The 13,210-nt window shown below is 43.4% G+C and overlaps 2 protein-coding genes across 2 annotated transcripts in view; one reads left to right on the forward strand and one right to left on the reverse strand.

Moving 5' to 3' along the window:
- The window catches only part of fhip1b (FHF complex subunit HOOK interacting protein 1B), a 716,414-nt gene that overhangs the window by 21,310 nt on the left and 681,894 nt on the right, over window positions 1-13,210 (reverse strand). The gene's annotated exons all lie outside the window — the stretch shown is intronic.
- On the forward strand, window positions 174-9,878 carry cnga4 (cyclic nucleotide gated channel subunit alpha 4). The gene is made up of 8 exons (XM_062061451.1): window positions 174-470; window positions 4,207-4,338; window positions 6,336-6,437; window positions 6,646-6,752; window positions 7,781-8,364; window positions 8,437-8,682; window positions 9,019-9,184; window positions 9,298-9,878. The coding sequence occupies exons 1-8, from the start codon at window positions 379-381 to the stop codon at window positions 9,876-9,878; spliced, it is 2,010 nt and encodes a 669-aa protein (XP_061917435.1). The 5' UTR covers window positions 174-378.

A 13,210-nucleotide genomic window follows, 5' to 3' on the forward strand; every position in this document is an offset into this window, starting at 1 on the left:
CATTTTGTATGAATAAATTTAATACATATTAAAAATATATATTTTGAGTTAAATAACTGTTGTACATTGTAAAAGTTGTGCATTTGTGTATTACACACATATAATACAATTCATTAATGAATGGGTGAGGGCCGACATCCGGGCAACTGAGCTACATACGGGTTCTTCGAGCCATAGCAACGAGACTGGCGTTGAAAACAAACCGTTGCCATTACTCTTTAACCTGTCGACCTACGCTGGTTAAACCCGTCATTCTGCCTCCAAAATGCCGAAAATCTGTGTTGTTTTTGGTTGTGCTAACCATAACTGGAAACAGGGAAAACAAAGGTTGCATTTTGTTCTGCCAAAGCGTGATAAAAGCCCACAGAGACGAGACAAATGGCTCGCAGCTTTACACCGGGAAAACGAGGACGGTTCTCACTGGAGTCCCCCAAAGTCCCGGGTCGTGTGTTCGGATCACTTCGTTTCTGGTAAATATAAGGAACAAAAATCCACCTTCTTAACCACAACTTGGCTATACCGTCCGTGCTAATGTTGTACTTGTTGAATTTTTACCTTATAACGTTCGACAGCTGAAGTTGTTGTTGTACAAAAATAACATGCGGTATATACTATATAGTCTATAGCCTAGCTAGCTATTTTCGAAAACCGGACAACGAGAGGATACCAAAGGCAGCGTTAAGATGGACACCACCGGGAAAACGTAAGCCAGGGCGGCCAAAGAACACCTGGCGAAGAACAGTTGTACTTAAACAATACATGTAGCCCTCAAATCTCTCAATATTTTATACACTAACACTTGATCTTGTTGTTGATAACTTCAGCGTCTCTTTCTTGGTAGCGCACAGGCTAAGCTAACTAGCAAGCTAAGCTAAGCCTGAGAAGCTTTAAAGTTCACTGAGACGAGTCTGACGCAAATAATACATTTTCGTTTTTTCACACGATATGCAAATAAGTAAAAATGCGTAAATGAAGGATTTAACGCCGACTTCCAAGCCACAACGCTCGTTAAATGCTTTTTCTGTCAATGCTGTGTTCGCTGTGAGCTGGTTTGTTTTCAACGAATTCCCGGTTGCTAGGGGATTGGTAGGCGGAAGTGACGTAGGTCCGCCCTCATAATTTTTCTATAAAAATCACAATAATGAAAATATTGTACATACTAGTATGCAATTAATAGATCACATTAAAAAAGAACATATTACATTTCAGTATTTTAATATTATATACTTTTTTGAAGACTATATATATATATATATATATATATATATATATATATATATATATATATATATATATATATATATATATATATATATATATATATATATATATATATATATATATATATATGGAATAGCTTTCATTTCTAAGAACAAGAATAGACTGTCGAGTTTCAGATGAAAGTTCTCTTTTTCTGGCCATTTTGAGCATTTAATTGACTCCACAAATGTGATGCTCCAGAAACTCAATCTGCTCAAAGGAAGGTCAGTTTTGTAGCTTCTGTAACGAGCTAAACTGTTTTCAGATGTGTGAACATGATTGCACAAGGGTTTTCTAATCATCAATTAGCCTTCTAAGCCAATGAGCAAACACATTGTACCATTAGAACACTGGAGTGATAGTTGCTGGAAATGGGCCGCTATACACCTATGTAGATATTGCACCAAAAACCAGACATTTGCAGCTAGAATAGTCATTTACCACATTAGCAATGTATAGAGTGTATTTCTTTAAAGTTAAGACTAGTTTAAAGTTATCTTCATTGAAAAGTGCAGTGCTTTTCCTTCAAAAATAAGGACAATTCAATGTGACCCCAAACTTTTGAACGGTAGTGTGTGTGTATATATATATATATATATATATATATATATATATATATATATATATATATATATATATATATATATATATATATATATATATATATATATATATATATATATATATATATATACTGGGGTGGGCAGCACGGTGGAGCAAGAATTAGGTGTTAGCTTTCACTGTTATGCTGATGACACCCAACTCTACATGCCCCTAAAGCTGACCAACACGCCGGATTGTAGTCAGCTGGAGGCGTGTCTTAATGAAATTAAACAATGGATGTCCGCTAATTTTTTGCAACTCAACGCTAAGAAAACGGAAATGCTGATTATCGGTCCTGCTAGACACCGACATTTATTTAATAATACGTACCACCTTAACATTTGACAACCAAAAAATTACACAAGGCGACTTGGTAAAGAATCTGGGTATTATCTTCGACCCAACTCTCTCGTTTGAGTCACACATTAAGAGTGTTACTAAAACGGCCTTCTTTCATCTCCGTAATATCGCTAAAATTCGTTCCATTTTGTCCACTAGCGACGCTGAGATCATTATTCATGCGTTCGTTACGTCTCGTCTCGATTACTGTAACGTATTATTTTCGGGTCTCCCTATGTCTAGCATTAAAAGATTACAGTTGGTACAAAATGCGGCTGCTAGACTTTTGACAAAAACAAGAAAGTTTGATCATATTACGCCTATACTGGCTCACCTGCACTGGCTTTCTGTGCACTTAAGATGTGACTTTAAGGTTTTACTACTTACGTATAAAATACTACACAGTCTGGCTCCAGCCTATCTTGCTGATTGTATTGTACCATATGTCCCGGCAAGAATTCTGCGTTCAAAGAACTCCGGCTTATTAGTGATTCCCAGAGCCCAAAAAAAGTCTGCGGTCTATAGAGCGTTTTCTATTCGGGCTCCAGTACTATGGAATGCCCTCCCGGTAACAGTTAAAGATGCTACCTCAGTAGAAGCATTTAAGTCCCATCTTAAAACTCATTTGTATACTCTAGCCTTTAAATAGACCCCCTTTTTAGACCAGTTGATCTGCTGTTTCTTTTCCTTTCTCCTCTGCCCCCCTCTCCCTTGTGGAGGGGGAGTTACACAGATCCGGTGGCCATGGATGAAGAGCTGGCTGTTCAGAGTCGGGACCCGGGGTGGACCGCTCGCCTGTTCATCGGTTGGGGACATCTCTGCACTGCTGACCCGTCTCCGCTCGGGATGGTTTCCTGCTGGCCCCACAATGGACTGGACTCTCACTGTTGTGTTGGATCCACTGTGGACTGGACTTTCGCTGATGTGTTGGATCCACTGCGGACTGGACTTTTACAATATTATGTCAGACCCACTCGACATCCATTGGTTTCGGTCTCCTCTAGAGGGGTGGGGGGGTTACCCACATATGCGGTCCCCTCCAAGGTTTCTCATAGTCATTCACATCGACGTCCCACCGGGGTGAGTTTTCCTTGCCCTCATGTGGGCTCTGTACCGAGGATGTCGTTGTGGTTTGTGCAGCCCTTTGAGACACTTGTAATTTAGGGCTATATAAATAAACATTGATTGATTGATTGATAGTGTATTTGCCTCACAATACGAAAGTCCTGAGTTCAATCCCGGGCTCGGGTTCTTTCTGTGTGGAATTTGCATGTTCTTTTGTGACTGCGTGGGTTCCCCCCGGGTACTCCGGCTTCCTCCCACCTCCAAAGACATGCACCTGGAGACATGCACCTGGGGATAGGTCGATTGGCAACACTACATTGACCTTAGTGTGTGAATGTGACTGTGAATGTTGTCTATCTGTGTTGGACCTGCGATGAGGTGGCGACTTGTGTAGGGTGTACCCCGCCTACCGCCCACATGCAGCTGAGATAGGCGCCGGCGATCCCCCGTGACCCCAAAATGGATGGATGGATGGATATACTGGGGTCTTTATACTGTATTTTTTCCCTGTAAAACATATGAATAGGAAAAGGGAAATAATGTGCATGATGTGCAGAGGTAATCAAATATAAAAATAAAATAGAAAGGGAGACATACAACACCCTTCATAATTTTGCAGTCTTTTCTTTTGGCCATATGCAGGGTTCTTCTTTGATTTCACTGTTACATCTATTAAAGTTACATACATGTTACAATTTAATGTGGTTAAGAATAAATTATGGTCACAATACCTGTGGCTGGTAGATGAGCAGAAGAAGACTTTCTGGAGGGAATGTAGAAAATCCCGGAGGAGTTGTATGTGTGTGTTGTGGTTGTCGTCCATAGTGACCAACATCAACAGGCAAAGCGCAGCCTGCAGGACTGGCTTGGCAGCAGACATCTTCATCCCACTGCGTGTCCACAAAGTCCTCAAACACGACTTTTGACGATGAATGACAGGTCCGACGTCAATGGTCCAGGCTCCGGATGGCGTAGGTGGCTCAGGTGGCGTCGGAGGCTAGAAATAGCAGACGAGGGAGAGGATGGCAGCGACAAAGACAACTGCAGCCAGGACAGTGCATCCCGGACAGGGTAAGAACAATTAGGAGAGGATTTTTTGTCTTGTGGGTCAAACATTTACACATGGTGGTTGTAGAACTACAAATGTGCTGACTTTCTTTACGGCATACGTCACTCCCCTCATTCGTTAACAAGACAGAAGTCAATGCAAACTCTGCCAGGAAATTAAAAGAAGAAGAAGAACGTCTGTGTGCAATTACTGCTATCTTGTTTGAAGCTCCAAAACAACCAAAGAAACAAAAAGTTTTGTCTCAGGAGACAGAAAAAGTAAAAGGGAGCTTGTACGACTAAAAGGACAGTCAGGATCAACATTGCCCCGGCTTTTACTTGCTGGCGTGAGCTCAAAGACGAGGAATTTCAGACCTATGCTACCTTGGCTTTGTTCCTGCTGGGCAAGTAAGTGACTTCCGAAGCTCAAATCAAATAGTAATGCTCAATGTGCGTGGTAGCAATAAATAACCACCAGCATGATAGTTTCACTACTACCTCCTTTGAAAAAAATCTCCCGCCGGTCTTTCTTTGCTTCAAACCTGCATCCGCCTGATACATTCTTGGTTGTAGCGTCATGTTTGTAGCGCAATCCAAGATCATTTAATGATAGTGTCTGCTTTTTAACATCAGCGTAGCCATTAGAGACCTAATATTTGTGCCAATATTACAGCGGACATCATGTAATTTTTGACGCTAAATGCGATAGTCATCCTGGAAATGTGGTCTTCTTCTGGCGAAGCATTACCGCTTTGGTCCACTGGTGCCGCCAAAATCAACCAAAACTGAAAGTTCTTAACTGGGGCTTTAAGTTAATGGAGATCATCTCGTTCAATGTGGCAACTTGTTAGCCTTGCGGACATGCCATGATCTGTGATTGTGTGGGCCTAAAAAAGCATGACTGTGTATTGAATTTATGGAAGCCACCATTTGGGGGCCAAAAGAAACGACTTGACGGGCCGAGTTTGGCCCGCAGGCCCCACTTTAGGCACCCCTACTCTAAATAGTACATGTAGTAGTAGTACCTCGGTTGTAGGGTCGCGCTTCAATTCAATCGAGGTACAGTAAAGGTTCAAAACAAAATTTGCTTAGCTCTTCAAATGCTTAGGGATTCCATCCATCCATCCATTTTCTACCGCTTGTCCCTTTCGGGGTCGCAGGGGATGCTGGAGCCTATCTCAGCTGCATTTGGACGGAAGGCGGGGTACACCCTGGACAAGTCGCCACCTCATCGCAGGGCCAACACAGTTAGACCGACCACATTCACACTCCCGTTCACACACTAGGGCCAATTTAGTGTTGCCAAACAACCTATCCCCAGGTGCATGTCTTTGGAGGTGGGAGGAAGCCGGAGTACCCGGGGGGAACCCACGCAGTCACAGGGAGAACATGCAAACTCCACACAGAAAGATCCCGAGCCCGGGATTGAACTCAGGACCTTCGTATTGTGAGGTACATGCACTAACCCTTGTTCCACCGTGCTGCCCCTTCTCCAATACAAACAAACCTAAAAAAAAACTATTTATAAAGTGAAATAACATTTTAAAAGGTTTCTTTGGAACAATTCCATGCACACATACATGTGCAGCAAGTTACGGACTAAGTAATGCAACACAGATTCTTCGATAATATTGACACAATTCATACTATAAAAATTAAATAAAACCCACAGCATGCTCTCTCACCTGCAACGTTTTAAATTTAAATTTGGTTCATGCGTTCCTCTTGCAAAAATTAATCTTGTTCAAATTAATCACAATTCACAACCCTCCATAAGACTGGAAATATTCCAGAGTGTCAGAGAAATTGCTGTAAAACAGCAGAATAGAAGTGATGGCACAATGCAAAGGCTCGGGGTCGTGCGAGTACGCCTATTCATGTTCCTCACTTAATTGTGAACTGGGTACGCCACAAATACATGTTCCACAAATAGTGACCATACAAGATGTGGTAACTTGCATCATGACACAGAGTATCGGAATATTCATGGTTGTTTTTATTGCGACTGCTTTTCCCCGCAGCTGGAGAGGCTGGGTGGTGGACCCGGCCGAGCACTTTTACTACGTCTGGCTGCAGCTGATGGTTTTTCCTGTCGTCTACAACTGGGTGATCATCATTTTGAGGTACACCGGTCTCACCGACATCAGAGCCAGCGTCTATCCACCAATGCCTTTTATACAGAACCCAACCAACCCCCACTTCTCTAAAACAGACATTTTACTACTCCTTTGGATAAATGGGATTGTGATTAAGTTATTTTGTAAAAAAACAAAAACTATCCGCTGTAAAAGGGACATGTGTGTATCACATGACATGGCGTTGCTTTCACAGGACTTGCTTCACGTCCATCGCCCTCAACTACTTGCCCGTGTGGCTCACACTTGACTATGTGTCTGACCTGCTGTACGCCACAGACATGATTATTGCTGTCCGCACGGGTATGTATGTACGATTTGACCAGTAGGGTTGGGCATTGTTTGGACTTGGACGATTCCGGATTGGATTCCAGGTCTGGATCTGGATTGGATCCCTGGTCCTCATTTTAATCCTGGGTACTCATTTCAATTCCGGTTTCTAACAATTCTTGATTTAGATTTTTTTAAGAGGCAAGGTCAAAAATGTACTCCTCTCACAATACTATTTTCAACCAGTATCAATACTTCAAACTTAAATATAAATGTCATGAAGTTTATTTTCACAGGAGCGCTTTCTCTGTGCGTAACGTATTTAGCCTTGTCCTCCAGTGATAATATTTCTCAAGAACCAACGTTTTCTTGCCGCACTGGAAGATTATTGACTTAGGTGAGTGGAGATCCAGTTAGCTGCTAGCCTCGTCTGTGGCAGCTCTGAGGACTTAACCTTGATAATAGGAATCCACGTTTAAAAATGTGGATGGTTCCGGTGGAATTGGACTGTAAGACAATGCCCAACCCTATTGACCGGTGCTGAAAGTTGAGCCAGGTTTATGCTTTTCTAGATGCACCAGCGTATGCTACCCAAGCTTACTCCTCCCCGTCCAAACTGTCTTGCGTAGCTTCACATGCGCATCCCCCAAAAATGTGTGGGCTGTAAACGCCGTAATCGGCTGGTCGACTTAGCAGACAACTCGCTCAAATGCGTTTTTTCTGATTTCAGATCGACATTCCCAAAAGTCACTCCAGTAACAGCCCCGTCTCTCTTTAATTGACATTGTTTGCTCGTGACGAAGGAGCCTATCAAGCTAATTGGTCGACGAGTGTCATGTTTGTCCACTGAGTTGACTGACTGTAAAACACTGCCCCAAGGGTTTTGGCTGAGAATTGCACAGAAGCCGCCCAACCACGACGCAAAACTGTCAAAAGATCGCAGCGGGCGACAGAAGCAGAAGCATAAGCCGGGCTTTGGAGTGGTATAGTTGCTAAGTGTCAGTCATGTGATGCTTATGTCCATTTTTTTCTGAGTGATTAAACTCTGAGCATTTTTCTAGGGTACCTGCACCAGGGCATCTTGATCAGAGACCTAAATCAGCTCAAGAAGCGCTACCTTCACTCTAAATGTTTTGTAAGGGATCTGTTGTCCCTACTGCCCACCGACTTGTTCTACTTGGTCTTTGGCATCGAAACGCCCATGGTGAGGATAAACCGTCTCCTTCGGACGCCACGACTCAACGAGGCACTCGACCGCATGGAGACAAGGACCTCTTATCCCAACACCTTCCGCATCTCCAAGCTCATGATCTACATCTTTGTCCTGATCCACTGGAATGCCTGTCTCTACTTTGCACTGTCAAACTACATTGGCTTCGGAAGTGACGGCTGGGTCTACCCCAACATCACCAATCCGGTGTTCGCCTCCACGCGCCGACAGTATTTCTACTGTTTCTGGTTCTCAGCCCAGATATTCACTACAGTCGGAGACACTCCGCTGCCAAGTCGAGAAGAGGCGTTCTTGTTCATGATTGCCGACCTTCTCATCGCCGTGTTGGTGTTTGCCTCAATAGTTGGCAACGTCGGGAGCGTTATCACTAGCCTGAGAGACCGTGACAACGTGTTTTTCCCCAATCACGAGCTGGTAAGACTACTTGCATCTCCGCTCTTCAGTTTTGGAATGTTTGGACGAAAATTCCCCTTTCCTCCGATTCAGGTGAAAGCCTATTTGCGCAGCCATCACATCAGCAAGGAGCTAAGGCAGCGTATCGACAACTGGTACCAGCACCTGCACATCAACAAGAAGATCATGCGTGAGAATGAAATCCTGCAGCAGCTGCCCATCCACCTGAGGACCGAGATCGCTGTGAGCGTTCACCTGCCCACTCTCTCCAAAGTCACTATCTTCCAGAGCTGCGAGAAGAGCCTGCTGGAGGAGCTGGTGCTAAAGCTAACACCCCAGGTCAGGAAGCCAGTCCACAGCCTTTGTTTGTGTGTTGTGCTTTTCATTCTTGTGATCAAGATGATGCCATTTTTAACCTTCATCCAGTTCCTTGATGTCTTTGACAGCAAGTACTTGGGCTCCAAAAGGTTTATGTTGATTTAAGTACCTGATATATTTCCCTGCTTCCTTAAGTCACGTGCTTTGTCAGATGCTCGGTCATTTAGATGTTTGTTCCTTAGCTTACGTCTCTGCTTCAGCAGCGCTGTTTTGTACTTCTTGTTGGTGAACTTTACAATGATGCAAGCACTGTGTAATGGTGACACCAAGAGAAAGTCTTCATGTTGTGTTATTCAGGTGTTCAGTCCGGGAGAGTATGTGTGCAGAAAGGGAGATGTGGGTCACGAAATGTACATCATTAAAGAAGGGAAACTGGCAGTAGTCGCAGACGACGGCGTCACGGAGTTTGCTGTGCTGAGTGAAGGGAACTTCTTTGGAGAAATTAGCATTCTCAACATTAGAGGTATGTCAAGGCCAGTTAATCTCTGTAGCTTCTCAGAGTTATTGTCATTTTTCTTTGGTATTTGAACTTGTCAGTGTTAAAAGTAAATTTTCTGAAAATGTCCATGTGTTTAGGCAACAAGTTGGGCAATCGCCGCACTGCCAACATCCGAAGTATCGGTTACTCTGACCTGTTCAGCTTGTCCAAAGAGGACCTGACGGATGTGATTTCTGAATACCCGGTGGCCAAGCGACACCTGGAGGAGAAGGGCCGACAGATTCTCACCAAAATGGGCATGCTAGATGTCGGTGGGGGGAAAGTGATAGACGCTGCAGAGAAAATGGAGGTGAAGATCAGCTGCCTGGAGAGTATTATGGAGGACCTGCAAACCAAACTGGCTCGCCTCATGGCGGAGGCTGAGTCGAGCAACCGCAAGATGGAGGCCCGCGTAATGCAGTTGGAGTGGGAGGTGGCAGCTCGCTACAGCCAAACGGTGCATGGAGAGGACGACCATGATGAAGAGGGACAATGGCGAGGGCGGGGGGTCGGCGAGGAGGTCGTGTGTGAGCGAGAGGAGGCTGAGGGGGAGGAGGAGGAGGCAGAGTTCTGCAAACGAGGACAAGATGTGGACAGTAGGGAGGTTGCCGAAGACGGCGACGGGGAAAGTGCCAAGGACGAAGCACAAAGGTTGCTGCAGGGAAATGAGGGCAAATGAGCGGAAAGTTGGTGGATAATAATAAAAACATCAGTCCAAAACCTTAACTTGAGTCTGCACTGGTTATTACTGGGACCTGTATTTACCGGTCGATCTACGTTCCCATCCTCACCTATGGTCATGAGCTTTGGGTTATGACCGAAAGAACAAGATCACGGGTACAAGCGGCCGAAATGAGTTTCCTCCGCCGGGTGGCGGGGCTCTCCCTTAGAGATAGGGTGAGAAGCTCTGCCATCCGAGGGGAGCTCAAAGTAAAGCCGCTGCTCCTCCACATCGAGAGGAGCCAGATAAGATGGTTCGGGCATCTGGTCAGGATGCCACCCGAACGCCTCCCTAGGGAGGTGTTTAGGGCACGTAGGAGGCCATTGGGAAGACCCAGGACACGTTGGGAAGACTATGTCTCCCGGCTGGCCTGGGAACGCCTCGGGATCCCCCGGGAGGAGCTGGACGAAGTGGCTGGGGAGAGGGAAGTCTGGGCTTCCCTGCTTAGGCTGCTGCCCCTGCGACCCGACCTCGGATAAGCGGAAGAAGATGGATGGATGGATGTTCCTAGTATTTTGGTTACCCTTTTTAGTTACGGTTTATAAAAAAGGAGTGCTCTTCTTGCACCATCAAGGGCCAAACTGTTTTACTGTATGTAAAGGGTTAGACTCTGGTTTAGCAGACCACCAGTGCCAGCTAGTGTCACAATGGATGTCATTACCAGAATATAACCGGAATGTTTGGTCAAGAAAGTTCTTGTATCACAGTGCTCAGACACATAAGTGCAGGACAGCAGGGAATGGGACGGAGGGGAAAATATAATTAAACATTAAATGTATTATTATTTGTATGTATGTATTACTGCTTGTTTTTCAGTTTAGTATCGCCCTCCGTGCATAATATATGTACAGTACTTATCACATTACAATAAAGCTTATGTGCTGATCAATTAGTATCGGCTCGATACTAGCATGACAGGATCAATATTGTTCAGTTCTTTTCTATGTTTATTTTCACAAATATTTTTATTTTTGTCTTATTTATGTTGTGGCATTGTTGATATTTATATATTTATATCAATCAATCAAACTTTATATAGCACTTTTCATGCACAGACAAGTTGCAACACAAAGTGCTTGACATCAGTTTAAAAAGGAAAAACAAACAAAACACACATGCACGCACAGCACTGCAAAACATAGTAGTACTGAGGATTGAGGAAATTGCCACTTCGGAGGGATCCACAATGAAAGAAAAACAAAAATGTATGGGATATTATTTAAAAAAGGTTTAAAATTTTTTTTTTTTAAATACAAAAATGTTATATATATATATATATTGTATTTGTTACCTTCTTGAGACCTCCGAAAAATGACTACCTCTTTAGAACCACCCTTTCTAGATATATAAAGATTTGTATTTACAACATTAATAATATATACATGATATGTAAATATAAATAAGGTAAGCTTTTTGTAAAAAAATATGTTTGTGGAATTTTTTTTGTTTGTAATTGGTTTTTAATCTTCAAAAGATTAAAGTTATTACAGTATGTCTCTATATACATATTTTTTTAAAATTTGTTTTATTAATTTTGGCGTAAGGGGGCGCATTTCAACTTCTTACACACACTTGTTATTACACATGTTGGCCAGAGGGGTGATCACTTCAAATTTTTACACACACCCGTTATTTCAAATATAGACCAGAGGGGGAGCACTTTTAAAACAGACACACCGTCAATTTGAAAAATCCCTCCTTTTTGGGACCACCCTAACTTTGATAGATTTCACCACCAGGGGTGCAAATGAGACATTCTCTATTAGATGCAATGGTTTTCCGTATTGGGACCATGATTTGGGTCCTAATTAGTTCACCGGTCCTCATACGGAATGTACTTCTCCTTGTTTTTCCAAGATGGCGGCCGGCTGTAGTGGCTGCTGTTGGCAGGAGCTCTGTGCTCTTGTGTCATCCTTTTGTGTTTCCCTCTTGTTTTCATGTGTTATTATATATATATATATATATATATATATATATATATATATATATATATATATATATATATATTTTTATTTTTTTTTTTTTTATTTTTTTTTTTTGGCCTTTTGGTTCGGGACCCTTTGGGACTGTGTGACAAGGGGTGGCACTTTCGTGACTTCTTCTGTGCTTTTTTGTGAACTTCTGGATCTGCCTCCCGGGAGCCTTTTGGCCATGGAGACCAGCTGTTGGGTCTCTGCCACACCAGAGTCCGTTTGGAGAGACTGGAGGAGATGCAGATGAAGAGACAGGGCTGCGGAGCTAGCACTCAGCGCCGGGACGGACAGGCTTCACAGAGTCTTGGCTGAATGAGCAGGTATCGGACACCTCAGTCTCCTTAGACGCATCCTCGCTCATCCATGCGGACTGGACACTGGCCGAGTTAGTGGGCGGCCGAGAGTGGATTCGGCTCTCTTGGTTGCTTTGTTGGGTGTGCTCCTGTCTCTGGCCATGCTCCCTCCACCCCAGCAGACGATGGCGTGGAACACCGCAGAGGCCACCACAGTGTATATGTTTATTTTACTTTTTATTCATAGCTGTATTTAAAAGTGGCTGTTTGCATCAGCTCTGCTCTTTTAATGTCCTTTGTGTTCTTTGATGTTTGATGAGTTGTTTTTTCCCTTGGCCTCAGTCTGGACCCCTCTCCAGGGGCCCAGGCTTAGACGGATTTTTTACCTGTATCTCACCTTTTTTGTAAAGGGCGCCGGAAGTTGGCAGACCCGTCAGCGATCCTGTTCTGTCTCCCTGTAATGTTTGTTTGATCTTGAACGGGATTGTGCTGAAAATTTTAATTTCCCCTCGGGGATTGATAAAGTATTTCTGATTCTGATTCTGATTCTGATTGTTGATGTCTCAAGAAGGGTAGAAATACAAGAACACACTCTCACTCACACACACGCACACGCACACGCACACGCACACACACACACACACACACACACACACACACACACACACACACACACACACACACACACACACACACACACACACACACACACACACACACACATCTTTATTACTATGACCATGCATTATTTAAGCAGTTGTATCCTTTTATATTTTTCTGGATGCTGTTTTTTTGATTGATTGAAACTTTTATTAGTAGATTGCACAGTTCAGTACATATTCCGTACAATTGACCACTAAATGGTAACACCCGAATAAGTTTTTCCACTTGTTTAAGTCGGGCTCCACGTAAATCAACTCATGGTAAATTACATTGTCTTACACATACTGTATTTTTGTGTATTGTTAAATTGTTTACAAACAGGTTTGTTATACTTTTTGTCTACAATAGCTGTCATATCATT

The sequence above is a fragment of the Entelurus aequoreus genome, linkage group LG10, assembly GCF_033978785.1.
Source record: "Entelurus aequoreus isolate RoL-2023_Sb linkage group LG10, RoL_Eaeq_v1.1, whole genome shotgun sequence".
Taxonomy (NCBI): Eukaryota; Metazoa; Chordata; class Actinopteri; order Syngnathiformes; family Syngnathidae; genus Entelurus; species Entelurus aequoreus.